Below are 27,262 nucleotides of genomic sequence, written 5' to 3'. Positions count from 1 at the left end.
ATCAAAGTCGGAAACGTGATGGTACGCGTTTTTCCTCCTTATACGAGGAATCACAACAACGTTTACCAGGCAACGCCGGTAAAATGCTGTTTGTGTATGAGAAATCGGCTGGAAACTTTCCTCATGTCAGCACGTTGTAGGTGTCGCCACCGGCACCAACCTTGTGTGAATGGTCTGAAAAGCTAATAATTTGCATATCACAGCTTCTTCTTCCTGTCGGTTAAATTTCGCGTCTGTAGCACGTCATCTTCGTGGTGTAGCAATTTTAGTGGCCAGTAGTGTACTATGCCGCTTGAGTATGCGTTTCGATAAGCTACCTTTTAGCATCCAGTGAAACTAACATCACAAAATCTAAATCTGATCTGCAACATACTGACCTCATGCAATCGACAAGCGCACTAACGTAAAAATTCTACCATGTAACAGTAAGCTCCCAGTAGTCAAACAACGTACTTTTTTTTTAGATTTCTGGAAGCTTGAATCTGTACCTCTAATGTCCGACAAATAACAAAGGTCGAAATTTAAGGTGAAAGTAAAGACAAAGTAGCTGTACCTTTGATTCAACTGTTTCGTCTTTTTGGTTCTTAGTGCACAGATGACAAACATGAGATATAATTAGCAGTTGCTGCATCATCATATCGTTTGAACATTTGACTGGAAAGTCTCTCCTAAGTGGGGAAGTAATCCACAACCTTGTTACTGTACTCACAACTTTATAATTGCAAATGTATGGTTAGTAAATGTGCTCCAGCAACAACAAATGCCTCAAAATAAAATATGTTCAGTTAAAGAATTATCTTTTGTTTTATAGAAAAGTGATGATGTCTAATACAAATAAGTGATGCATGTTTGGTCCAAAACAAAATCAACACTCAATTGCAAAATACAAAAAGTTGTATTGTTATTTACATGACAGATACGAATGAAGTTGCAACTGAGGAAGAATGCAATTTATTGTCTTTGTGGATTTTTCTGACACCTCTTGCTAGAACAGTTCCATATTTGACATTGAATAACAAGTAAACTGTTTTTGTTCTTATGATTATTGTTTGTTTCGAACTAGTTCTTTGTTTATTGGGCCATCTCCTGGAAACAACTGACTAGTGATCGCAAGGGATACAAATTTTTAGAAAATCAAACATTATGAACAAAAATACAAGCCACTTGCATGCAGTGTTCTGAAACAAACTTGTTTTTAGCTTTATAAATCACACTTTACGCAGTGGGCAATATTAAACGAAATAAATAGTTAAAATACACAATATTACAGTATCACAGGTTATATGGTTTAAGTACTAAAGTTTGTGAGGTCATGACGTTCATTGAGAATTGTGTAACTGAGCAGTAGTCACCTACATTGCGAAACAAACGTGTTTTACACAGTAAATTACACTTTATGCAATAGGCAATATAAACACAATTTACAATGTTAAGTACTTTTTTGGTGCACAACATAAATGACAAGATCTCAGTTTGAGAGTTTCTCAGTAAGTGTCTTTTCAGCATTTTAACCACATAGCCTTGCCAAAGTGGGTACGCTGGTTTCCAGTCAGATCATCTAAGTTAAGCCCTTTAAGCTCTGTTGTGTCTGGCTAGCAGTTTGCTGAGTGACTGTACGGGTGCACCGCATGCTGTTTATAATTTTCCCTTTGCCCTTACGACAGAAGGAACAGCAGGGGCGATGGCGTACAGTCCCTGACCGCCAGTCTTCCCGCCAATGTTCTGGATTAAGTTCCAAACCTCTCTGCAGTGTCTCATGAAGCAACAACTTGCGAAACTGTTTGCTGCTGATCTGTGCGTCAGATGTTGACGTTAAGATTGGGACCCCTTTGGAGTTCTTTGGCAGGCAACGTGGTGGCATCAGGTTTCACACTCTTCCTTCTCTCGTCACCTCCAACGGGAGAACATGAGACTGCACTGTACATACACTCATTACAGTTACCTGCACTGAATAGAACGTACATAGCTGTCACATTTTGCAAGGGAAAGGTGTCTGTGGACGCAAAGTAAAAGGAAAAGATATCCAATTAAAAAGCTGAACTTCCCATCGATGTTTCCTAGCCATTTATGTCACACAAGTTTTACTTTCATTGTATTTCCAGTGAGGTCTTTTGAAAAATTAAATCGACTTCTTTATGTTTCAGTATTCTGTCACTGATCTATTTCTCTTCGTATTATGCTTGCTGATGCTTGATTACTTGAGCTAAAGTCCTCAGAATAAAACTGGGCTTCAGAAAGACAGTGATGTAAGGTGCTGCATCTTAGCTGCTCCTGAATCTAGTAGGAGGCTGGTGGCTAAGGTGGAACGGCCCATGTACAAACCACGAGTGTAAATAGGCGAAGAGATCCATCACTATTCGATTACGCTGTTCGTGGAAGATCACCAGGAGCAGTGACAACCGTAAAATACTTATGAGTAACAGGCCTGAGCGATCTAAAGGGGAATAACCAAATAAAATACAATGTAATGAAAGTGGATGCCACGATGAGATTCAGTGGAACAATCGTAAGGAATTGTAATTCACCTACGAAAGAAGTGGTTTATAGAACACTGTTCCCTACTAACTATCGGTCTGTGGCTTTTAAAAAGGAAGATTAATGGAAGAGACAGAAAAGAGCCAACAAAGAGCGGATCGTTTAGAGAACGTGAGAGTGTTACAGAGATGTTCGGCAAACTACACTGGCTATCGATACAAGAGGGGCTTTTGTATCATGCAGAGCATTATGGTTGAAATTATGAGAGCATACGCTCGAGGAACAGTTGAGCAACGTGTTATTTTCTTCCACATACATCTCTCGAAATGACCACGACGACAAAATTTTGAGAAATTAGAACTGATTCGTCGACAGGCGAACCTTCGCATGCACAACAGAGAAGTTGCAGAATGATGGTGGCAACAGTGGTAATGTCCGCCTAGCACCATAATGCGGCTTGCAGGGAATAGGTGTTGATGTATATCACGCCTTGATGGCATCACGAGTTTTCCGCTGGTCGCCATCATCAGTAGGCCCTGCCTCGCCCTCTTCTACGCCTGCGGCGGTTACTGCAGGGGTGGCCAGGGCCGCGCGCAGGCGGCGCCACATGACGGCCTGCTGCTTGGGCTGCTGCGGCCACTCCAGGTAGGTGCGGGTGTCCATCAGGTAGCGCAGGTGGCGCGGCAGGCGCGCCCGCTCCAGCCGCGTCAGCTCCACCAACACCAGGTGCGACACCTTGACGGACGCCAGTTCCAGCTCCCAGCGGCACCACTGTCACCAACACGGTTTTAATCCATGAGTACAGTAATGGTTGTGATGACACACTCATGATATAAAAAAAAAAGAAAGAAATGAAAAAAAAAGAAAGGAAAGAAGAGAAATAAGAAAAAGAAACACCTCCATAATTGGAGATAGGACATTCACATTCACAGGACACATATCACATATATCTGTATGTTCTACAAAAATTATTAACATTTCAGTCCCCCCCCCCATACCCCTCAGTTCTGCATGTGTCCTGTTGCCTAACGCCCCACTTAACAGTGACCCATTGGGTAGTGATGTTCAGTCCCATTGGGGAACTGTTGGGTGGGGCGTTCCTCAAGGGTCGGTGCTGGGGCCACTGCTGTCTCTTATTTATATAAATGATATGCCTTCTAGTATTACAGGTGATTCAAAAATATTTCCGTTTGCTGATGGCACGAGCTTGGTAGTGAAGGATCTTTTGTGTAATATTGAAACAGTATCAAATAATGTAGTTCATGAAATAAGTTAGTGGTTTGTGGAAAATAATTTGATGCTAAATCACAGTAAGACTCAGTTTTTGCAGTTTCAACAAGAACCGATATTTTGATCAGACAGAATGGGCATATTATAAGCGAGACGGAACAATTCAGGTTCCTAGTTGTTCGGATAGATAGTAAGCTGTTGTGGAAAGCCCATGTTCAGGACCTTGTTCAGAAACTAAATGCTGCTATATTTACCATTAGAACAGTATCTGAAATAAGTGACAGTTCAACACGAAAAGTAGTCTACTTTGCATATTTTCATACGCTTATGTCATATGGTATTATTTTTTGGGGTAATTCTTCTGATAAGGGGTATTTTGGCTAAAAAACGGGCTGTTCGAGCTATGTGTGGTGTAAGTTCGAGAAACTCTTGTCGACCCCTCTTCAATAGTCTGGGAATTCTGACATTGCCCTCACAGTATATATTTTCTTTAATGTCATTTGTTGTTAGCAATATTAGCTTATTCCCAAGAGTTAGCTTTCACTCAGTTAATACTAGGCAGAAAGTAAATATGCATGTGGAATGCACTTCCTTGACTCTTGTGCAGAAAGGAGTGCAGTATTCTGCTGCATCCATTTTCAATAAGCTACCACAAGAACTGAAAAATGTTAGCAGTAGCCCAAACACTTTTAAGTCTAAACTGACGAGTTTCCTCATGGCTCGCTCCTTCCATTCTGTTTAGGAGCTCATGGAAGAGCTGAAAAATTAAGCAAATTCCAGTGTTACATTTTTGATTTTCTTTATTTAAACTTACAAATTGTCACCCGAATATGTTACTTATATTTCATTTTATCTGTTCTACTATCATGTTATAATTTCATGTATTGACCCGTTCCATGACCATTGAGACTTCTCCTTAATTTGGTCCCACAGAACAATAAATAAGTAAATAAAATAGATAAAATAACAGGCAACTTGTTCTATGTGTGATTGCATCGACATGTATATAGCGCGAGTGCTGTTCTGTAATATAGTCATCCATGCTGCATTCAGCTGATTGCAAAGTTCGTCTGTGGTACTTGGCATTGGATAACCACACTGTACCAGTGGTTTCCCCACACGTTTTCAATTGGTGGCGAGTCTGGTGTTCTGGTGGGCGAGGGCAAAATACTGACATCCTCTGACACCAAGAAGGCAAGTGTTCACGCAGCAACATGTGGGCATGCATTGTCTTGCTGAAAAATGGCGTATGCAGTGTTATGCAGGAAGGGTATAACTAAATGTTGTAAGGTGGTGTGGTCTCCTGAACTTCGTTTCTTACGTATTCCATCCTCACAATCGTACTCTGCACATCAAGACGCTTCATTGGAACCCAAACTCGATAAGGTAGAGTCAATTTTGTATGAATTCATATAAGCAATATGCAAATCTAATACGTAAACCGCAAGTGTGCACCGAGGTTGAAGAAAGTCGAGGCTGGCGTACACAACATGATGGCCACAGGAATTTTCGTTCTAAAGAGGAAGCCAGCCTGCTGTGAAGACCGTCCCTTCAGAAGACTGGGTCAACAGCATACCTACTTCGGCTGAAGCGACCGCCCAGAGAGAAGACAGCTTTTGCTTGAGTGAAGGGATAACGACCCCTATATTCGACTTAAAAGCAAATTCCGCCACATTGTGTGGGAGCGCTCAGAAGACGCATTTTTTTTTTACACGGACCGATTGCGTAGTTACGGGGTTCTCACAGGAGGACAGTATATGCTTAACGGAGATGCTACAGATTTCAGCACTGGTCGACTTAAACGAGACGTCATTCTCCCATTTAAAAGAGCAAAGCTAATTGGTGGAATATTTCTGAGACAAAGAGTCAGAGGAATGAGGGAAGGCAGAGAATCATATACCATTGCAACTTTTGCAGAAAAAGGGGCGGTTCTGTTGTCGCCCTTGGAGCGGGAACATGTAACGAGAGCGAGTGTGCTCGTACGTGTATGCAAAGAGCACTCACACTCACAATCTTGCAGGACATCATTCAGGTAGGTCACAATGGTCACAGTGCCCTGGACATGTGCCAAGTGTGGTTTGTGGTTGTAACCAAAGCACCCCACTCCATCAACCTTGAATTGGCACTGTATATCTTGTACGAATGCAGTCACTAGGATGCCTCTTGTCCTTTCTGCAGTGAACCAAAATGATCCATCTATTTCAAACAAACATAACCTGAATTCAACTAAAAGCACTATCCGATGCCATTTCTGTGCTTAGTGACGTCGTTCCATGCACCATTGCCGTCTAGAATTTTTTTCACATTTTAAAGGTAGGTGGAGAAGTGGACGACGCGCACACAATCCACGCAGTAATAAACGGCGTCCGGCTGTCAGCCCTGATATTGTACGGTGTGTTCCACTGTTCCACTAGAACCAGGATGGACACAGACCTGTCCTGCAGTGCCATTCAGATGAGGTGTCGATCTTCTAGGAGGTGGTCTGGGTGTTGCGACCTGACCCATCTCGCCGTGTTCTACACTCCTGGAAATGGAAAAAAGAACACATTGACACCAGTGTGTCAGACCCACCATACTTGCTCCGGACACTGCGAGAGGGCTGTACAAGCAATGATCACACGCACGGCACAGCGGACTCACCAGGAACCGCGGTGTTGGCCGTCGAATGGCTCTAGCTGCGGAGCATTTGTGCACCGCCGCCATCAGTGTCAGCCAGTTTGCCGTGGCATACGGAGCTCCATCGCAGTCTTTAACACCGGTAACATGCCGCGACAGCGTGGACGTGAACCGTATGTGCAGTTGATGGACTTTGAGCGAGGGCGTATAGTGGGCATGTGGGAGGCTGGGTGGACGTACCGCCGAATTGCTCAACATGTGGGGCGTGAGGTATCCACAGTACATCGATGTTGTCGCCAGTGGTCGGCAGAAGGTGCACGTGCCCGTCGACCTGGGACCGGACCACAGCGACGCACGGATGCACGCCAAGACCGAAGGATCCTACGCTGTGCCGTAGGGGACCGCACCGCCACTTCCCAGCAAATTAGGGACACTGTTGCTCCTGGGGTATCGGCGAGGACCATTCGCAACCGTCTCCATGAAGCTGGGCTACGGTCCCGCACACCGTTAGGCCGTCTTCTGCTCACGCCCCAACATCGTGCAGCCCGCCTCCAGTGGTGTCGCGACAGGCGTGAGTGGAGGGACGAATGGAGACGTGTCGTCTTCAGCGATGAGAGTCGCTTCTGCCTTGGTGCCAATGATGGTCGTATGCGTGTTTGGCGCCGTGGAGGTGAGCGCCACAATCAGGACTGCATACGACCGAGGCACACAGGGCCAACACCCGGCATCATGGTGTGGGGAGCGATCTCCTACACTGGCTGTACACCACCGGTGATCGTCGAGGGGACACTGAATAGTGCACGGTACATCCAAACCGTCATCGAACCCATCGTTCTACCATTCCTAGACCGGCAAGGGAACTTGCTGTTCCAACAGGACAATGCACGTCCGCATGTATCCCGTGCCACCCAACGTGCTCTAGAAGGTGTAAGTCAACTACCCTGGCCAGCAAGATCTCCGGATCTGTCCCCCATTGTGCATGTTTGGGACTGGATGAAGCGTCGTCTCACGCGGTCTGCACGTCCAGCACGAACGCTGGTCCAACTGAGGCGCCAGGTGGAAATGGCATGGCAAGCCATTCCACAGGACTACATCCAGCATCTCTACGACCGTCTCCATGGGAGAATAGCAGCCTGCATTGCTGCGAAAGGTGGATATACACTGTACTAGTGCCGACATTGTGCATGCTCTGTTTCCTGTGTCTATGTGCCTGTGGTTCTGTCAGTGTGATCATGTGATGTATCTGACCCCAGGAATGTGTCAATAAAGTTTCCCCTTCCTGGGACAATGAATTCACGGTGTTCTTATTTCAATTTCCAGGAGTGTACTATGTTCCGTGAACCACTCTGCACACTCCCTTTACACTGCTGAAACATTTCGTCCCACACAAGCAGCAGTGAACCCATGGGCCAAAATGGTTGAAGTGCTAATACTTTCTGCAGAAGATACTGACGTACATGTTCTGTGAATATCAATGTCCTCTCCCTAGTTGTTAAAGGTGTTCCGTTTTTTTTTTTTTTCTGAACATGAGTGTCCATCTCAGGGCAGGTGTTTTATCCAATGCAAAGTGACTCATAAAGTTTTTGGAAAAAAAAGAAAGAGGGAGAGAGTCAATGTTGACACGATGCGACAGTTACTATACTGTCGAAAGAGTACGACGCCACAGCGTAGGGTTGGCCGAACAGTGTAGTGGGAGGGGAAGCAGCTCAGTTTAGTTTCATAGTGAATGACGAAATAGTTTTGACATTTCGTGACAAATGGCTGTCACTTGCTACATAGTTTCTTATCAACTGAAGAAGCCTGGCACTCAACGAATCTTCCGTCCTATTGAACTGATGTGTTAATGTATATACGGTATTCAAATTAACTGGTGACGGCTTATTCATCATAAGATTGAGGCTCACTCTTGTATCTGCGTTCGCTTACAAATACAATTTGGACTCTGCCACCAGCAGACACAACGGTTTTCTTCTTTTCAACCAGAAAAAAGAAGAAAACATTGTGTTTGATCAAGGCAGAACCCACGCTAAAACTACCGTCATTATGACTCCTTGTTAAGACGTCGAAACGATGATAACTTGCTAAGAAATTTAAACTGGTAATGACGCTATTTGTGTGATTCGTAGCTACAAATACAAGTGACGTATTTCTTTGTACATGATGATCGCCTCTGGGGTACGCCTAGACTACAAGTATTGCTTCTGCACTCTAACTCACCGATGATTTCCTTGTAGATAATGGCCGCTGTGTTTCCCCTGGGGGGGGGGGGGGGGGGGGGGGGAAATGCCTAGTCTTTTTTTCTCTAGATACAGTGGTTTTATCGATTTAAGTCCTATTGTAGAGTCAGGGACCTTTCAAGCAAATAACAGGAAAGCTTAGGGGCTGCACATTCAGAATGTTTGATAGGGGATCTCTAGTTCAGACATTTGACTTACAACCAAGTGAGACCACTCAAAAATTAGGATCAGAAACAGTGGCTGGGCTTTATTTTGAATTTAATTGTGAGGCATATATTCCACTGTAAGATACTGACATGTAAGAGACTCCAAGGGAAGTAAAATCTCAGGCTATTCTTTGAGGGGACAATGTCATCTGAGCAGTCAGGAAAAACTGCATCTGTCAGCAAACAAATGTCGACGATGGTGATGTGTCACTTACAGCGAAGCCGGCACTACAGAACTAGCATCACTCTTCCATCTCCTCCGAACCTCTCCATTATTAAGAAGAGGGAGAATTTGATGAACACTGAAACTGTGGGGAGAGAGTATGGTGTGAAATAACGGATACTAAATTACGAATTAATAACACAATCAGCGACTTGTAGTAGTAAGATCTTAAAAAAAAAAAAAAAAAAAAAACTCACATTAATTACAGAGCCTTATTTTATATATATTTAAGTAATATTTGCAACGGCGAGAGGTGATCAGACTTGTTGTGCGGTTACTGGCGAACGACGATCGGTTCAATTCAAAATCGTGGTGTTCATTGCGAGCCGGACGTCAGCCCTCTAAAACCGCTGCATGGGACCTCATTCCTGGTTGCGATCTGATAAGAGGTAGGACGTGTCCTAAATGTTCCATGAGGTTAGTTAAGTTCCACATTACAGGAGTGTGATACCACACATATATGTGTCTCTAGGATTAGCACAGCAGACACATTATTCGTTTACTAACTTTTTACATCATTCCTAAAATTATTTTTGATCAGTTTGTGGTAATAAGTTTATTTAAATTAAATGTCGAAGAATGCTGACTGTGGCCCATGGTACGGAAGTGTGAAAGATTACAGAAGGAGCGCCTGGGGGCTGGTAATTACAGTTCAATGAATTTGCTTAATACAGGGTGATTCAAAAAGGATACCACAACTTTAAAAATGTGTATTTAATGAAAGAAACATAATATAACCTTCTGTTATACATCATTACAAAGAGTATTTAAAAATGTTTTTTTTTCACTCGAAAACAAGTTCAGAGATGTTCAATATGGCCCCCTCCAGACACTCGAGCAATATCAACCCGATACTGCAACTCGTTCCACACTCTCTGTAGCATATCAGGCGTAACAGTTTGGATAGCTGCTATTATTTCTCGTTTCAAATCATCAATGGTGGCTGGGAGAGGTGGCCGAAACACCATATCCTTAACATACCCCCATAAGTAAAAATCGGAGGGGGTAAGATCAGGGCTTCTTGGAGGCCAGTGATGAAGTGCTCTGTCACGGGCTGCCTGGCGGCCGATCCATCGCCTCGGGTAGTTGACTGTTTATACCAACGTTTAATACACCACCTATCAGGAGGTTTAACACCATACGTCGTTCGAAATGCACGCTGAACAACTGTCGTCGATTCACTTCTGCCGTACTCAATTACACAAAAAGCTTTCTGTTGAGCGGTCGCCATCTTACCATCAACTGACGCTGACGCCTAGTCAACAGCGCCTCAAGCGAACAAATGTACAACTAAATGAAACTTTATAGCTCCCTTAATCCGCCGACAGATAGTGCTTAGCTCTGCCTTTTGTCGTTGCAGAGTTTTAAATTCCTAAAGTTGTGGTATTCTTTTTGAATCACCCTGTAGTTTGGACAGATATTCAAAGACACACATATAGTCCCGCCTGTGGGCTTTTCAATTTTTTTACAGAATTTCGGTGGGCTTTGCTGAATGGAAGGCAACTGAAAGCAAGAATCTTAAGTTGCGATCTCGCAACCCAATTCAGAAAATTTTTGGGGCGGCCTTTTAGAAATATTGCAGGACAGGACGTGTGTTTGTGAGAACGGATGCCACTGTTCGGATAGGCTCTGATAGGTCATTAGGAATGACTGAGATCCTTCACGGGTTCAGTCTGTGCATGGGACAACTGCCAAGGCAACTGACGCGGGTCCCCCACCGATTCACACTTACCAACACTTAATGCTGACACAACAGTGTCCAAAACAAAATACAGCAGTATTTTTAAATTTCAGTAACAATTCTCAACATTAATAATGTGCAGAGTATTTGTGTATTAAGTAAGTAAGAAAATAATTAATGTTAGCGTAATATTTTATGAGGTGTTATTCGTTCTAGGTATGTAGTGTTTTTATGTAATTTTTATAAGAGTGTGAGTACAGTTTACTTTATAGCTCTTTTCATTTATTGTTGGCCAACGAGAGAAACAAAAATATGTATAATAATGCAGGTGAGTGGGAAAGAGAGGCATAGTAGATAGGAGGGAACGACGACAACCAACAAGGAACAAATTGAAAGATGTAGTGGGGACAAGCCATTGTGCACTGGATTTGGGTGTTACGATCGGGCCGGCCGCAGTGGCCGAGCGGTTCTAGGCGCTTCAGTCTGGTAACGCGCGACCGCTACGGTCGCAAGTTCGAATCCTGCTTCGGGCATGGGTGTGTGTGATGCCCTTAGGTTAGTTAGGTTTAAGTAGTCCTAAGTTCTAGGGAACTGATGACCTCAGATGTTAAGTCCCATAGTGCTCAGAGCCATTTTGTTACGATCGGGGTGACATGTTTGCGAACACTGGACTCACATGCGGGAGAACCAAGTTTCACAAGTCGTTCGTCCAGCCATATTTAGATTTCTCCGTGATTTCCTTACACTGATCCAGTAAAATGTCGCTAAGTATCGTTTGAAAGGCTTGGACGATTCCCGTCTTTCATCCTTCTCTAATCTGAAGTTCTGCTCCGTTTCTTATGAACTCTTTATCGACGGTGCGTTAAACACTAACTTTCATTCCTTCCTTCCCTGGGATGGAGTAAGGAGCAATATCATAAGGACGCAAATTTTTAAAAGCTTGGAGGTCTTTGATTAAGAATGGCAAATGACCACGTATAGCAAGTCTGGAAGTTTAACTGTTTTGCAAGTCCATCGTGACAAATGACTTGTGGTTTAGACTACGATGAGTGAAATATGTGCGTTGGAGACTCAGTAGAGAAAGGAGCTTCGGTTAGAAGACGCGTTTAGTAATATTTTTGTGTTTCATTTTTGGGCAGCAAGTGTTCCGTAGTGGGAGTTTACGGACTTCGTCTATTTCACGAATTCATTGGGACTTAGAATCGTTTCACGAGTGTGATTGTAGAAGAACTATAAAGTCTTATTGTGAGATGAGATAATACACTTCAAGAATATAAACAATTAATCACGATTTTTGAAAGATACATTGAGCCTGTTTATTGAATTTTCATGTCTCTCACAAATAATGAAATAACTAGAGCCACTAGTGTCTTGGGGTTTTGTTGAATGAAAATCTGTTTTTCACTGGCATCTGTTGTTCCCTAGCTCATTTCTTCTGAGCAACTCTAGTTACATTTCCTGATCTATACCGCACTTAACAAGTCTGCAAGAGCTTATAAACTTTTAATCGTTTCAATTATTAGCTATTTTACAGTGGTGTGCGATCGTTTTCTAGACTACATCTAACGAGCGGAAGTCATGTAAATCCGATAGTGCATTTACGTTCCGTCTCGATACTCTCTGCTCAGCAAAGCTTAAGGATTAGCTACATAAAGTGTAAGTAGGCTATAAGTAGGCTGTTTAGGTTTTGTTATTGGTAACGGCACGTGGCGCTCTGTATGAAAATCACTGGCTGTGCTGCGTGCAGTCTGTGGCTAGTTTGCATTGTTGTCTGCCATTGTAGTGTTGGGCAGCTGGACGTGAACAGCGCGTAGCGTTGCGCAGTTGGAGGTGAGCCGCCAGCAGTGGTGGATGTGGGGAGAGAGATGGCGGAGTTTTGAAATTTGAAACACTGGTTGGCATGAATTGCTATATATATTATGATTATTAAGGTAAATACATTGTTTGTTCTCTATCAAAATCTTTCATTTGCTAACTATTCCTATCAGTAGTTAGTGCCTTCCGTAGTTTGAATCTTTTATTTAGCTGGCAGTAGTGGCGCTCGCTGTATTGCAGTAGTAACGAAGATTTTTGTGAGGTAAGTGATTTGTGAAAGGTTTAGGTTAATGTTAATCAGGGCCATTCTTTTGTAGGAATTTTTGAAAGTCAGATTGCGTTGCGCTAAAAATATTGTGTGTCAGTTTAAGAACAGTCTTGTATAAAATTTTCATAAGGGGATGTTTCAAAAGTAATGCAACATATTAACGACTCTGTCGAAATGAATGGAAGTGCGGGAACACGTTGCCAGAGGTCATCCAGTCGTGCACAGAAAATTGGACGTCGCTGGCGGGAGTAGCCGTGCGGTTCTAGGCGCTACAGTCTGAAGCCGAGCGACCGCTGCGGCCGCAGGTTCGAATCCTGCCTCGGGCATGGATGTGTGTGATGTCCTTAGGTTAGTTAGGTTTAATTAGTTCTAAGTTCTAGGCGACTGATGACCTCAGAAGTTAAGTCGCATAGTGCTCAGAGCCATTTGAACCATTTTTTTTTGAAAGTTGGACGTCACATAGCATGTGGTGGGCGTCACTGCAGCGCCAAATGGGCCTGTCCCAGCAACAAGATGCAGTGGAACGAAAGGGAAAAACAGTATGTGTCATTCAGCAAACTGCTACGGTGCACTTTGGTGGGGTTCTTCATTACAATATAGGCCGGAGACTGCATTTGGAGAACTTTACACCGGGAAGAATTGCCGGGACACTGGAAGAAGAACGTAGTGTGACGATGTAGGCCACGAGGTTGGTATTGCTCACGGTATTGGTTCATGTGTATGAGGCTCGATCCAGACTACAGTCACTGCTACCTGATGGGGAGGAGGTGGTCGGCTGCGGTCATCTACAGCAGCAGATTACTGCTACATTGTGCAACAGGCAACAAAGGACCCACGTCAAGCAAGGGGTGCAAAAGCAACCCCATTTAACAGGACTGCAAGGCACGCAATTTCAAGCTCCACCGTAGCAGGGCGACAGCATATAGCCGGCCTCTGTGCACAACGGCTAGTGCGTTGTCTTTCGGTGACACCGTTTCCTATGGTGCCAATAGGCCAGGAACGGGACCAACGGATGAGAGCAGATTCAGCTGGAGTAGTGATCCTGGACGAATCTTCATACGGCGAGACGTGTAAACACGTAATGCACGCACAAACATTGGCGAACGGGGTCTTGTTGGTGGTTCACGTATGACGATGTGGGTATGCGTAATGTTACTTGCCAGTAATGCTCCCCAAGCCTCTGAACACGATGAACTCATCAGTCAGTGTCATGTTACTGAATGTGGGTGCGGAGAAAGGAAAGGAAAGGGAAGGAGCTTGTGATCTCTGCATTGCTGCTCGATGTGGAACCAACAGCGACGAGTGAAATATATGTGCCAAACCTGGACGCAAACCCGGGATCTCCTTCTCACTTGGCCGTTGCTTTATCCACTGCGCCACTTGGACACAGTGCTTATCGCAAAAAGTGAGACTGCCTCGGTACGCTCGCCGGATGACCCACACTTCATATCCTCCAATGCTTGCTAATTTTGGAACCCTGATGAAGGTGGAAAGTAGACGTGCATTCGCAGTGAAGACTGTGGATTAACTCGTTCGACCTATACTTGAGTATTGCTCATCAGTGTGGGATCCGTACCAGATCGGGTTGACGGAGGAGATAGAGAAGATCCAAAGAAGAGCGGCGCGTTTCGTCACAGGGTTATTTGGTAACCGTGATAGCGTTACGGAGATGTTTAACAAACTCAAGTGGCAGACTCTGCAAGAGAGGCGCTCTGCATCGCGGTGTAGCTTGCTCGCCAGGTTTCGAGAGGGTGCGTTTCTGGATGAGGTATCGAATATATTGCTTCCCCCTACTTATACCTCCCGAGGAGATCACGAATGTAAAATTAGAGAGATTAGAGCGCGCACGGAGGCTTTCAGACAGTCGTTCTTCCCGCGAACCATACGCGACTGGAACAGGAAAGGGAGATAATGACAGTGGCACGTAAAGTGCCCTCCGCCACACACCGTTGGGTGGCTTGCGGAGTATGAATGTAGATGTAGATGTAGAATTACCAATAGGGGCGAGTCAGTTACACGAATGCATGGTGCGCGTTCTATCGGACATGTTCGAAGGAACTGACATCGCTTATTCGTATAACTGATTCGCCTCGACTGGCAGTTAATCCAAAACCTTCAGTGCGTATACTGATTTACGTTCGACCTCCAGCCAAAGTCAAAAATAAGCGAGCGTGGGATGACTCGGACGACGACTGCGCGTATGTGGCTCTAGGTTCTAGTGTGTGTGTGTGTCAGGCAAAGAGCGCACAGAGGTAGAGCGTGCATTTGTGATAAACACTGTATCCGGGTGGCACATTACTTAACGCAGCTTGCTAGTTAGTAGGAGGTCCCGGGTTCGATTCGCGATCCAGCAGAAATTTTTCACTCGTTGCCGTTGATTCCACATGAAGTCCCGATGCAGATGGTATCATTAATACCTTCCCTTTGCTTTCTTCTGCCTCCACCTTCATTTATTTTATCTGCATCGTAACTGCAGATTCCGCGTGATGTCTGTTCTATCGAATATGCCCGAAGGAACACATACCACGCATTCATATCATCAGTCAGTGTTGTTGTGACATTTTACTCTTTCTTAATGTGCGTCTTTTCAGTGGCCCTTTACGTCCTGACTTCATTTTTATGGGTGACAATGTGCGACGTTATCGAGCAGCGGAGTTGGTGGAGCTCTGGCAAAGACGAGACATTGGACGAATGGACTGGGCTGCCCGCTTTCCCAACTTAAACTGCATCTAGCACGTGTCGGATGCGTTGGGGAGACGTATTCTGGCGGTGCGCCACATAACGTAAAAAAATGAACTTCGAAAACACAACAATACTGACGTCGTAACGAAATAATTATTATATATGAAGTCTTCACGGGTTGTCAGCCGAGCATATCGCAGAAAAATCACAAAGACTCTGCAACCAACTAAATGATCGGCGAATGTTATTGTAATCTCTGTTCCGTTTGAAAAAAGATCGCACTCACTTCCGTTTTCTTCCTTGGTAGTGTAAGAAGCGACTTTGTGACGAGGCCAGAAAACGTGTAAGTTTCACGTAATATTTAGTCTGAATATAATCAAATTTTACTTAAAAGTGTAGCTAACGCTTTACTGTAACAAATCCTATATTCATGAAGTGAATGACTTAAATGCTTTATGCAAATTTTAAGGGGGAACATTGGTGCGGAGATCAACGCCATTGATCAAAATGCTAAACGGCCCAATGCCGTAATAAATATTTTATTATTTGCTAATTTTGACAAATGAAAGTATATGTAAGTGTAGGAGGATTCTCTTGATTGGCGGTGCTTTCTCTGAAACAGTAACACCAATTAGATTTTCCGATATCGGATCATATTTCCGTAAACTGCCGTTAGTAAGCTGTTTCTAACTGTGTTGGTGAGGCAGTAAATTTCCACAGGCAGTTCACTTTGGAGGTGTGGCGGTGGGACTTGTAGTCCCGTACCACCCTCTGACGGTGATAGTACTACAAGAGTCAGGCGGAAATTTTGTCTGGTGAAGGTGTGACGGTGGGACTTGTAGTCCCGTACCGTGGCGCGCCAACGTTAGTTTTTTTTTTTTTTTGTGATATGTTACAATTCAGCATCACCGGTCTATTGCGGTCTAACTGTGTTGGTGAGGCAGTAAATTTATCCACAGGGCAGTGACTGCGTCACTGCAATTCACTTTGGAGGTGTGGCGGTGGGACTTGTAGTCCCGTACCACCCTCTGACGGTGACAGTACTACATGAGTCAGGCAGAAAAATTTAGCCTAATGTGGGCAGGTATGATTGGAAAGTATTGGACGTAGAATGGGGGCTAGTCCCGCCAAATGATGCGTCCGTGGTGGGCGTGCCAGACCTATCGTTAGCCATGGTCGGAATCCGATTCCTCTAGGATGGGTAGGGGAACCGGATGTCGATGCCAGCGGCGTGGAAGTGTGGTCCCAACGTGGCGTAACCCATGGACAGTGTCCCGCAAGGCATCCACTTTCTCATAGAGCCGCCGCGCGTTGTTGCGTATGGTCGTCTTTAGGGGGACGATATCAGCTTCCTCGTGGAGAGTGACAATTCTCGTGAGTGGCGGGGCGTGCATACTCCACCTGAGCACCTTGTTCTGTAGGCGCTGCAATGTCCGCATCCTGGTGACACTAATCGTGGCCCATGCAGCAGATCCATACGTGAGGGCAGGCAGGATAACTGTTCGGTAAATGCGGAGCTTGGTATGCAGGTTAAGTTCCCTACTGCGAAAGAGCGGGTACAAAGCCCTGGTTAGCTTTTGCCCTTTGTTGGTGACATACTCCGCATGACAGTGGAAGAGCAACTTGTGGTCCATCTGGACCCCGAGATAGGTGGTTGTCGGGGACCAGGGCACCTGCACACCTGCAATCGAGATATTGCGGCGGAGGACTGGGCGCCGTTTCGTGAAGTAAACTGCCGTAGTTTTGGCGGCATTGAGAGCTATTTTGTTTGTCCGGCACCAGGTGATAGTGGCGTCCACCTGTCGCTGGAGGCGGGCGACGACGGCCTCAGTAATGCGGCCAGTGGTGTATAGTGCTGTATCGTCAGCGTATTGTGCAAGGTGGCACTCGGGGATGACCGGCATATCATTGACATAGATATTAAAAAGGATGGGAGATAGCACCGATCCTTGCGGAGTGCCTGCCGACAATTGGCGAATGCCAGAACGCATTCCCCTTTGAGCCACTAGGAAAGTCCTGCCACGGAGGAAGTCATCAACGATCTTGACATAAATATCCGGTATAGGGGTCTGTGTCAGCATCTTGTGTACGAGGTTGTCTTGCCAGATTTTGTCGTAGGCGTTCTGCAAGTCCAGAAAAACGGCAGCTGTCGACTTGGCAGTGTTGAAGCCTTTGCTGATATGTTCAGTGATCCGTAGGACCTAAAGTTCAGCAGAGAGGTGCGAAGTGAATCCAAACTGTTCAGGACGGATCGTCCCAGCTGCTGCAAGAGGTTGGGAAAGTCGGTGAAGGATCACAGATTCAAGGACCTTCGCCATAGTGTTTAGGAGGCTGATGGGCCTGTTGTTGGTGGGGACTGTAGGGTCCTTGAACCTCTTGGGGATCGCAATTAGCTTGGCTTGTTTCCACTGAGGGGGGAAAAGGCCAGATGTGAGACAACAGTTTAAAATCTTGGTGAACAAGATGAGTGGTGTGCGGGGAAGGTGGCAAAGATGTTCATTTAAAATTCCGTCTAATCCAGGGGCCGACCGGCCACGTTTCCGTCGAAGGATGCGCTGAATTTCTGCCATGGACGTAAGACGGGGAGCAGACTGGGGTGGGTGGTTGCGGAAAGCAGCAACAGCTGTCAGGACTTCATGTTCTTCCTATAGTTCGTTCGGAGAAAGGTCCTGGACCAGAGGGCGGTTTTGGGCCTCGAACGCATCTGCCAGCGTTTCCACAATTTGCAGGGTATCGTAAGACAAGCCCGCTGCTGTGCGAATAGGATGGGCAGTCGCTGGTTTAGAACGCCGCAGGGTGCGAATGACAGCCCAGTCAGATTTTTGGTGGAGTAGGAAAGTGGACATCCTGTCCTCCCACTGTTCAGACCTCCATTCGGCGAGCCGGTTGCTGAATTCGCGTTGGAGGCGTCTCATTTGGCGTTTGTCCTGAGGGTCACGAAACTGCTTCCACCTCCGGCGGTAGCGGTTCTTCTGCACCTTCAGCTCTCGTAACAGAGGGGCAAGTCGTCCAGGGGTGTTAAATTTCGAGGTGCAGTGGAGGTGGAGAGTTTCACTGCTTTCTGTATTTTGGCAGTAAGGTAGTCCACAGCACGGACTATATTGGCCGGTGTTGTCAAATTGAGGTCGTGTGAGGTGTTATAAAGTACCCTGGCAAACTTGTCCCAATTGGTGAGGGTCGCAGTGGAACGAACATCAAATGAAAGGGCAGCATTGGTGAGGTGCAAGAGTACTGGCTCATGGTCAGAGGCCAGTTCGTGGAGAACTTCCAGTGAAAACTGAGCGGTGATGTTTTTGAAGATGGCCACATCCAGAACGTCTGGCTGGCAGTTAGTACGGACTGGGATATGGGTAGGTTCGTGGGGGCCATAGACTGATAGTGCTAAAGTATCCTCCAGGTCAAGGAGGAGCCGGCCTTTGGGGTTAGACACGCGAGAATGCCAAGCTGGGTGCTTGGCATTGAGATCTGCCCCAATGATGAGCCTGTCGAAGGATGACAATGTGCGGAGGTCTGCTTCCAGCAGCGGCTTGTTTGGGCTCAAATACGCTGCTGCAAAGGTAATGGCACCAAGGCGTGTGGAGATGGTAACTGAGGTGGCCTCTATGTGTTCCATTGGCTGGAGAGTCTCTTGGGTATGGACAAGAGCTTTGTTGAGGAATACAGCTGTGCCTCTACCACAGCGGTCGAGGCAGTCAGATCGATAACACACCATGTTGCGAAGGTGGAAATTGTCTGCCGGTTTGAGGTGTGTTTCTGTGACCAGTGAAACATCCACATGGAGGAAGGTGTTCAATTCCATCTTCATCCGTTTTATGCCATTGGCATTGAAAATGCAGGTGACAAGATCCCGAGGGGGCTGGTGGTGGTGTGGAGGTCTATTTGCCATTACAACAATATTTGACTAAGCGGTCCCCTACGCCGAAATAGCAAATATACCAACGCTGTTGCGCGGTGCAAAACTGTGTATTAAATAACACTGTCAGGGATCCAACCTGAACCACGTGTGCGTTAGTGGTGTCTTTTAATATAAAAACATCATGTCGGGCAAACTAACTGCGAGAAGTATCACAACTATATCACTGACGTAAATAATTTTACAGTTGGGAAGCAGCCGGAATAACACTAACTCCAACTATTCATAACATGTAAATACCAATGGATAAAAAAGAACTACCACAGTATTAGAGAACTTACACGTGCACAAACTATTATCTAGCAGTTGTCAACTGTGCTGATGGAGGAACGGAACGCCCTTCCAGAAGAACACCTCACCAACCTTGTGGCCAGCATGGGAGCACATGGCAGAGTACACGTTGCTGTCCATGGTGGTTACACTCACTATTAAGAACCAGGTCTCACCTTCTTCATGTCCAGGGGGTAATCGAACATCACGTTGATTGCAGTTTACCTGCAACCCAGTTCAGTTGTATCATAACTGGGTGATGGTTTCAAGCATCATCACAACTTTTGTGTTCCGCGAGTTGAAAATACATCATTATAAATTTTGACTCCCTACTCTAACACAGACAAGATGAGCTGCTGAAGTTAGTTGGATACTAAAGCCAAATGACGACACAGTTACTGAACATATATCTTTTCAAAATACACTCCTGGAAATGGAAAAAAGAACACATTGACACCGGTGTGTCAGACCCACCATACTTGCTCCGGACACTGGAAGAGGTGTGTACAAGTAATGATCACACGCACGGCACAGCGGACACACCAGGAACCGCGGTGTTGGCCGTCGAATGGCGCTAGCTGCGCAGCATTTGTGCACCGCCGCCGTCAGTGTCAGCCAGTTTGCCGTGGCATACGGAGCTCCATCGCAGTCTTTAACACTGGTAGCATGCCGCGACAGCGTGGACGTGAACCGTATGTGCAGTTGACAGACTTTGAGCGAGGGCGTATAGTGGGCATGCGGGAGGCCGGGTGGACGAACCGCCGAATTGCTCAACACGTGGGGCGTGAGGTCTCCACAGTACATCGATGTTGTCGCCAGTGGTCGGCGGAAGGTGCACGTGCCCGTCGACCTGGGACCGGACCCCAGCGACGCACGGATGCACGCCAAGACCGTAGGATCCTACGCAGTGCCGTAGGGGACCGCACCGCCACTTCCCAGCAAATTAGGGACACTGTTGCTCCTGGGGTATCGGCGAGGACCATTCGCAACCGTCTCCATGAAGCTGGGCTACAGTCCCGCACACCGTTAGGCCGTCTTCCGCTCACGCCCCAACATCGTGCAGCCCGCCTCCAGTGGTGTCGCGACAGGCGTGAATGGAGGGACGAATGGAGACGTGTCGTCTTCAGCGATGAGAGTCGCTTCTGCCTTGGTGCCAATGATGGTCGTATGCGTGTTTGGCGCCGTGCAGGTGAGCGCCACAATCAGGACTGCATACGACCGAGGCACACAGGGCCAACACCCGGCATCATGGTGTGGGGAGCGATCTCCTACACTGGCCGTACACCACTGGTGATCGTCGAGGGGACACTGAATAGTGCACGGTACATCCAAACCGTCATCGAACCCATCGTTCTACCATTCCTAGACCGGCAAGGGAGCTTGCTGTTCCAACAGGACAATGCACGTCCGCATGTATCCCGTGCCACCCAACGTGCTCTAGAAGGTGTAAGTCAACTACCCTGGCCAGCAAGATCTCCGGATCTGTCCCCCATTGAGCATGTTTGGGACTGGATGAAGCGTCGTCTCACGCGGTCTGCACGTCCAGCACGAACGCTGGTCCAACTGAGGCGCCAGGTGGAAATGGCATGGCAAGCCGTTCCACAGGACTACATCCAGCATCTCTACGATCGTCTCCATGGGAGAATAGCAGCCTGCATTGCTGCGAAAGGTGGATATACACTGTACTAGTGCCGACATTGTGCATGCTCTGTTGCCTGTGTCTATGTGCCTGTGGTTCTGTCAGTGTGATCGTGTGATGTATCTGACCCCAGGAATGTGTCAATAAAGTTTCCCCTTCCTGGGACAATGAATTCACGGTGTTCTTATTTCAATTTCCAGGAGTGTATTTACTCGAGTTCACGTGCACTGGAGTAAGCTTAGAGTATTGGGGCATTATGGAGTGCTGAGAAGGTAGTTACCGCGTAATTTGTAAGTTTAATTCATTCTGTCTTCTGTTTAATTCTTCCGAGCTAAATTTTGTGAGAAAGAGAAGATCAGTTCGGATTCCACATTATGTTTATGATGCTGTAAGCTAATGAAATCGGTACAGTCGGCGGATGTTGAAGTCATTTCTAGCGTTTATTCGTGTTCGCTCAAATACCCTGTGCGTAGAGCGAAACAACCTTGTTGAACTAAGGCCTGGAAAGTGATATCCAAATAAGAATTTGTTTTGTCTATGGTGTCAGTTCTCGGATTTCTATTCAAAAATTATGTCAGGTACTTAGGTTTAGCATCCACCACGTGTAAATGAATATACACTTCGGGAACCAGTCTCACAGGAATGGTGGTAATCATCTGTTCCTATCACCTTCAAGAAGTTCATTACTTACGTATTCTCCAGTATTTTGTTATATGCTGGTCATTTCTTACCTTTTCAAATGGTTCAAATGGCTCTGGGCACCATTGGACTTAACATCTGAGGTCATCAGTCCCCTAGAAATTAGAACTATTTAAACCTTACTAACCTAAACACATCACACACATCAATGCCCGAGGCAGGATCCGAACCTGCGACCGTAGCGGTCGCGCGGCTCCAGACTGAAGCGCCTAGAACCGCTCTTCCACCGCGGCCGGCTCTTACCTTTTCCACTCAGTTATGTGAAAGTATGTGCTGTGTGATGACTTTTGAAGTATTATTTCGCATGAGATAGTATCAATAATCTTTGCATGGGCATTAGAATCTTTATTTTTGCCTACCACCCTTCGACCATAGATACTAGTAGACTGGCCTCGCTGTGCAGAAGCTATGGGGCTAGTGTGGCTCCAACATAAACCACGTGACTGTTGGCAAAACGTAGCGGGATTTCAAATCAGCGGTCTGCCATCCTGTGTTTGTATCGGATTTTCCCCACATTTCTCAATTGACTGCCAAACGCTTCCAACAAAAACTACTTTTTTATTTGTGAAAAATTATGCCAGAACTACATTTGACCTGGATTTGTTCAAAGTACCATTTATAAAATCTAACAAATACATCGAACGCCACTCTGGTGGGCAGGGGGAAATAATTACTATAAACTATCAATTATAGTAAAATGTCGTTAAAATTCTTTTAAACAGTAAGAGTGGGCTCGTGACCAAACTTTAAACATTGTATTCGCCACGTTTCGAGTTTTAGTCACTTATAAAAGAAAATGGGCTCTGGGAACTATGTCAACTATAGGTGTCAAAATTGTTTACTTTAGGAGCAGGTCCATTTTAGAGTATAAATTTTAGGTGCACTTCAAAGGTTCAGTTCCCACTATTTTTACAAAAGTTTAACTATCAGTTTAAAAAAATGATATTTTAGATGAAAGGTGAGACTTTGCAGTGTCAGAAAATAATTTTGGAGCCTAGGTTTAAAAATGACAGACACTGTAAATAAAAATTATAGATACACATTGTAAATAATAACTAACCTATCAAAACACTTCTCCGCGAAGTGCTTCGAGCAAAGGCGCGTATGTGCAAATGGCTTAAAGTTTTTCCATTTCAGGGCCTGTATCCAAAGCTGCCTTTGGTTTTCATCCTTGGGGAACCTATGAGTAGGAACGAGAAGCGATTATACTTACTTCTGTAACCGAATTATCACAGATACTTTCCAAAATGTAATATGAGTCTCACTTTACAGGCATCACTTTCAACACTTTAATTTACGTGATACTCTATTTCAAGTGTAAAAAACATATAAAAGTCACTTCAGCAGATTTCAATAAACGCATCTGCACTATCTTAGACACACTTACACGTGAAATGTAATGCCATTTCCCCGACAAAACGCTGAGTACAGCCATAAGCGCAACACGAAACAACCATGTTTTGCCAACATTCACGTGACTTCAGCCCAGAGATGTTGGAGCCACAAAAATGACGTCAGGGCCAGTCTATTATATTTATGGTCGAAGCTACCACCGTAATACCTACGCTTGCACAGTGCTACCTCTGAGAGTAGTTGACTCTCTGCAAATAACACAAACGCCTGTTAGCTTATTCTCGCTCGCGCTTGCTCTCGCTCACCTGGCTGTCGACGAACGACTGCGAGAGAATAATGACGGTGGAGCGGCTGTTGCGCATGGAGGACATGATGTTGTCCGCTATCAGCGAGCCCAGCGGGAAGTCCCTCTCGTGGAGGCAGAGTCGCAGCGCCGGCTCCTCGGGGGAATCCCCGGCGTGCTCCAGCTTCTGCAGTAGCTCTCCGACCACCCAGGAGCGGTCCGCGCTGCTGCTTACAAGCATCAAGAATCAGACACACGTCACATGGCTCTCACTCTCTGATATGACCCAACAGACGGCGCTCGAAAAAAAAAAAAAAAAATACTAGGATAAGCGCCAGCACGAAGTTACTCGTTGGCATAAAAGAACTTTTATGATCTAAATCCATATGAGAAATTCTGATGTGTGTTTCCTTTCCAACTGGAACATCAATAGCGAGATATTCAGATGTGGAGAACATACACTTATTAGCATAGTTAAGCAATGGGAACTACTGAGAAGAAATTAGAAAATTAGATAAGAAGTGCACTGAACCTGACATATATCACAGTAAGGACATTGTGACTATCACCTTCTACAGCTGAGTTAGGAAACTTTATTCACAAGCAGTTTTGCTCCACATGACTGTCTTCAGGTTCAAACTCGACAGTAAGTCTGGTGTCAGTAGTTCATCAACGACACAGGCTAGCCACAGTTTTTCAGTAAGCATACTTAACACTAATATACTGTCTGAACTACTCACATCCACATACAAGTATTGATTCAGTCGTCATGTGGTTGTATTACTCCGATTGTAACTTTCGCTGAACCCACGAATATCAGCAGATTCAACTGCCATCATGGATACAATGTACACAAATGACAACGGTACACCGTGGAAGTCACTGATACATGAAACAGGCCGGGGCTAAAACATAGTTACCTATTAGTTGTCTACCTTTTGCCTGCTGTTTTACATAATAGCGGGTTTTCAAGACGTACCGATTCAGGTGTGTAGATTGCTTCCACTGCTATCTATCGAATTTACTGAAATTGGTGATTTAAAGGGAATTTAAACAACGACCTATAATCAAAACTGCGCGGCCCATCCCGTCGGGGGTTCGCGTCTTCCCTCGGGCATGGGTGTGTGTGTACTGTTCTTACCACAAGTTAGGTGAAGTTGGTTTGAATATTGTGTAAGTCTAGGCCGATGACCTCAGTAATTTGGCCCCCTAGGAATTCACACACACACATTTTTCAACTAATTTCAACTTTAGCAACTGAAGGTAGGCAGACTGTAACTGGTAGCGAATAAAGTTGTTTCAATCAGCAGCTATAGGCGTTTATGACACTGTCGGCACCTTGTTGTCTTGTAATTAGCGTTGCTGAATCTCAATTATGGGGCACTGGGTTCGATTCTTGACCGGATTGGGGATTATCTTTTCTCAGGATTGGATTCTTCACATGGCCGAACTCCCAGAATGGGAGTTAATGACAAAATATGTCATGTGCACATGTCATTTGACTTTCCTGCGACTTAGATAATTCCCGAAATCGGTTAATCCCGGTATACATGGAGCGATACTGCCTGCGGTCCTCGCAGAAACTAAAATTTAACGTCTAAATAATAGCATTTATCAGTTATACATTACAGCCTATCACCAAACGCACCGTTCTCTTGAAGGAACATCTAAACGAGTTCCCATTTCTTCACCTAGATTTCGGTTGGTCATCTTAAGGGGAAGTGTCAGACTTCTACAGACTGTAATTATTTGTAGCTACTGGAGATAGGTCTCTTCCGCTGAAGGAGTACCGCAGATGATATCGTGCCTCTGGAGGACCGTCTCATGGCCGCCTGTTGACGCGAATGGTGGTGTAGGGGGGGGGGGGCGGTGGTAGTGACGGTTATTAACGTTTTTAGGACGTCCTTATGGCTCTGTGCTAAGGCTGCGTCCCACTCGGATATTTTTCACGGACTCTTCTATGGTTGAAAACATCGTCATTTGACCGGACTTCTACCTCCTAGGCCGAGAGGTCTAAGGCGCTGCAGCCATGGACTGTGCGGCTGGTCCCGGCGGAGGTTCGAGTCCTCCGTCGGGCATGGGTGTGTTTGTTTGTCCTTAGGATAATTATAGGTTAAGTAGTGTGTAAGCTTAGGGACTGATGACCTTAGCAGTTAAGTCCCATCAGATATCACACACATTTGAACGTTTTTTTTTCTACCTCCTATTTGAAGACTGAACGGTAAATCTCATCGGAACGACACGCTAACTGTTCCTGTTCGAAGGCAGGCAATTCTTCTCCGTTGATAGTGTGGTCTGCACTGCAGAGCTGCCTGTCGCGGAGGAATCACTCCATATTGGATTCTCGCAAAATTTCGATGTACAGCACTGTGCCTGGTCGAGTCACCGACAGAAACACCCGTATGCGTTACGGTAAATGACAATCGTCCACAGCATTCCTTAACTTGGAAGGAGCTCAGTAAGACCTTAGCTTGTTGAGTGAAACATCGATGCTATATGATCTTTCTCTAGTGTCCTGGCAACTTAGAGGACGGGAGGCCCTACATGCGGTAAAAACAAAAGATATTTGACTTATTGTCATGAAAAGGACCGCCACTAACTGAATGGCTCTGTGAACAGCCAGCTACATAGCTCAGTAACGCACCAGTGTCCATTGGTGACACATTAGGCGGGAAGGTAGTAGCATATCAAGGATTCTGCCTGCTTTTATATGTTACTTGTTGAGTTAGTCTTGCTAGGATGGTTAGGATGTGTGTCTGCTATGTGTGGATGCAGATGGCCGTTGTCTGCAAAAAGCTAAATGCGGTTTTGGCTATGGTCAATCACCTTCAGGCTGCTGCCTTGGGATATAGCGGTCACGGAGTATCTGGCCTGTGGCATGGGACGACTCAAGTGTCACTTGTTTTCCCCATGGGCTCTACTTCCGAGGTGCCTTCCAGTGTGCCCAAAGCGGTGGATCGACCGTCATAACAGAGTGAGTGGCGGGTGGTACCCAGTTTGCGTCACTTGAGGCGACAGGCCAGTATGGAGACTGGCTGCTTGGCCTCGCCCATTCACTCTGTGAGTGAACAGGTGGCCGCTCCTTCAGCAGGGACCGGGCAGACACACTTGGGGAGGGGTTTAATGGTTATTCGGAGCTCCAACGCTAAGCGCGTTTTGGAGCCCCCTAGGCAGAGAGCGTTCTGGGCTGGAAAGAAAGCCAATGTGCTCTCGGTATGTCTGCTGGGGGTCTCATTCTTGATGTGGAGTCGGAGCTGCCTGCGGCTATCATGCGTGCAGGGTGTAGTCATCTGCAAGTTGTGGCTCACGTCGGCATCAACGGCACCTGTTACGTGTGTTCTGAGGCCATCCTCAGTTCATAGAGGTGGCTAGCGGAGGTGGCGAAGACTTCTGGCCTCATGCGTGGGGTGTAAGCACAGATCGCAATTTGCAGTATTGTTCCCGAAGTTGATCAGGGCCCTCTGATTTGGAGCCGAGTGGAGACTATGCAAGGTCTTTGCCGACTGTGTGACGGTGTTGGCTACAGATTTCTAGACTTACATTAACGTGTGAGTTTTTTTTTTTTTAAGAGCACTATGGGACTCAACTGCTGTGGTCATCAGTCCCCTAGAACTTAGAACTACTTAAACCTAACTAACCTAAGGACATCACACACATCCATGCCCGAGGCAG

General features: G+C 45.8%; 1 protein-coding gene across 1 annotated transcript in view; it reads right to left on the bottom strand.

The window, feature by feature from the left end:
- Positions 1-1,171: 1,171 nt before the first annotated feature.
- Positions 1,172-27,262, bottom strand: part of LOC126094740 (toll-like receptor 2) — a 151,418-nt gene continuing 125,327 nt past the window's right edge. Inside the window, exons 11-12 of the mRNA XM_049909292.1 lie at positions 23,613-23,817; positions 1,172-3,246 (exon numbers count right to left, since the gene is read on the bottom strand). Coding sequence (XP_049765249.1) covers positions 2,959-3,246; positions 23,613-23,817 — 493 coding nt within the window. The 3' untranslated portion in view covers positions 1,172-2,958. The remainder of the gene's footprint in view (positions 3,247-23,612; positions 23,818-27,262) is intronic.

This window comes from Schistocerca cancellata, chromosome 1, assembly GCF_023864275.1.
Source record: "Schistocerca cancellata isolate TAMUIC-IGC-003103 chromosome 1, iqSchCanc2.1, whole genome shotgun sequence".
Lineage (NCBI taxonomy): Eukaryota > Metazoa > Arthropoda > Insecta > Orthoptera > Acrididae > Schistocerca > Schistocerca cancellata.
The sequence above is the reverse complement of the archived record's forward strand: the minus strand, read 5'-3'. Positions and strand labels throughout refer to the sequence as shown.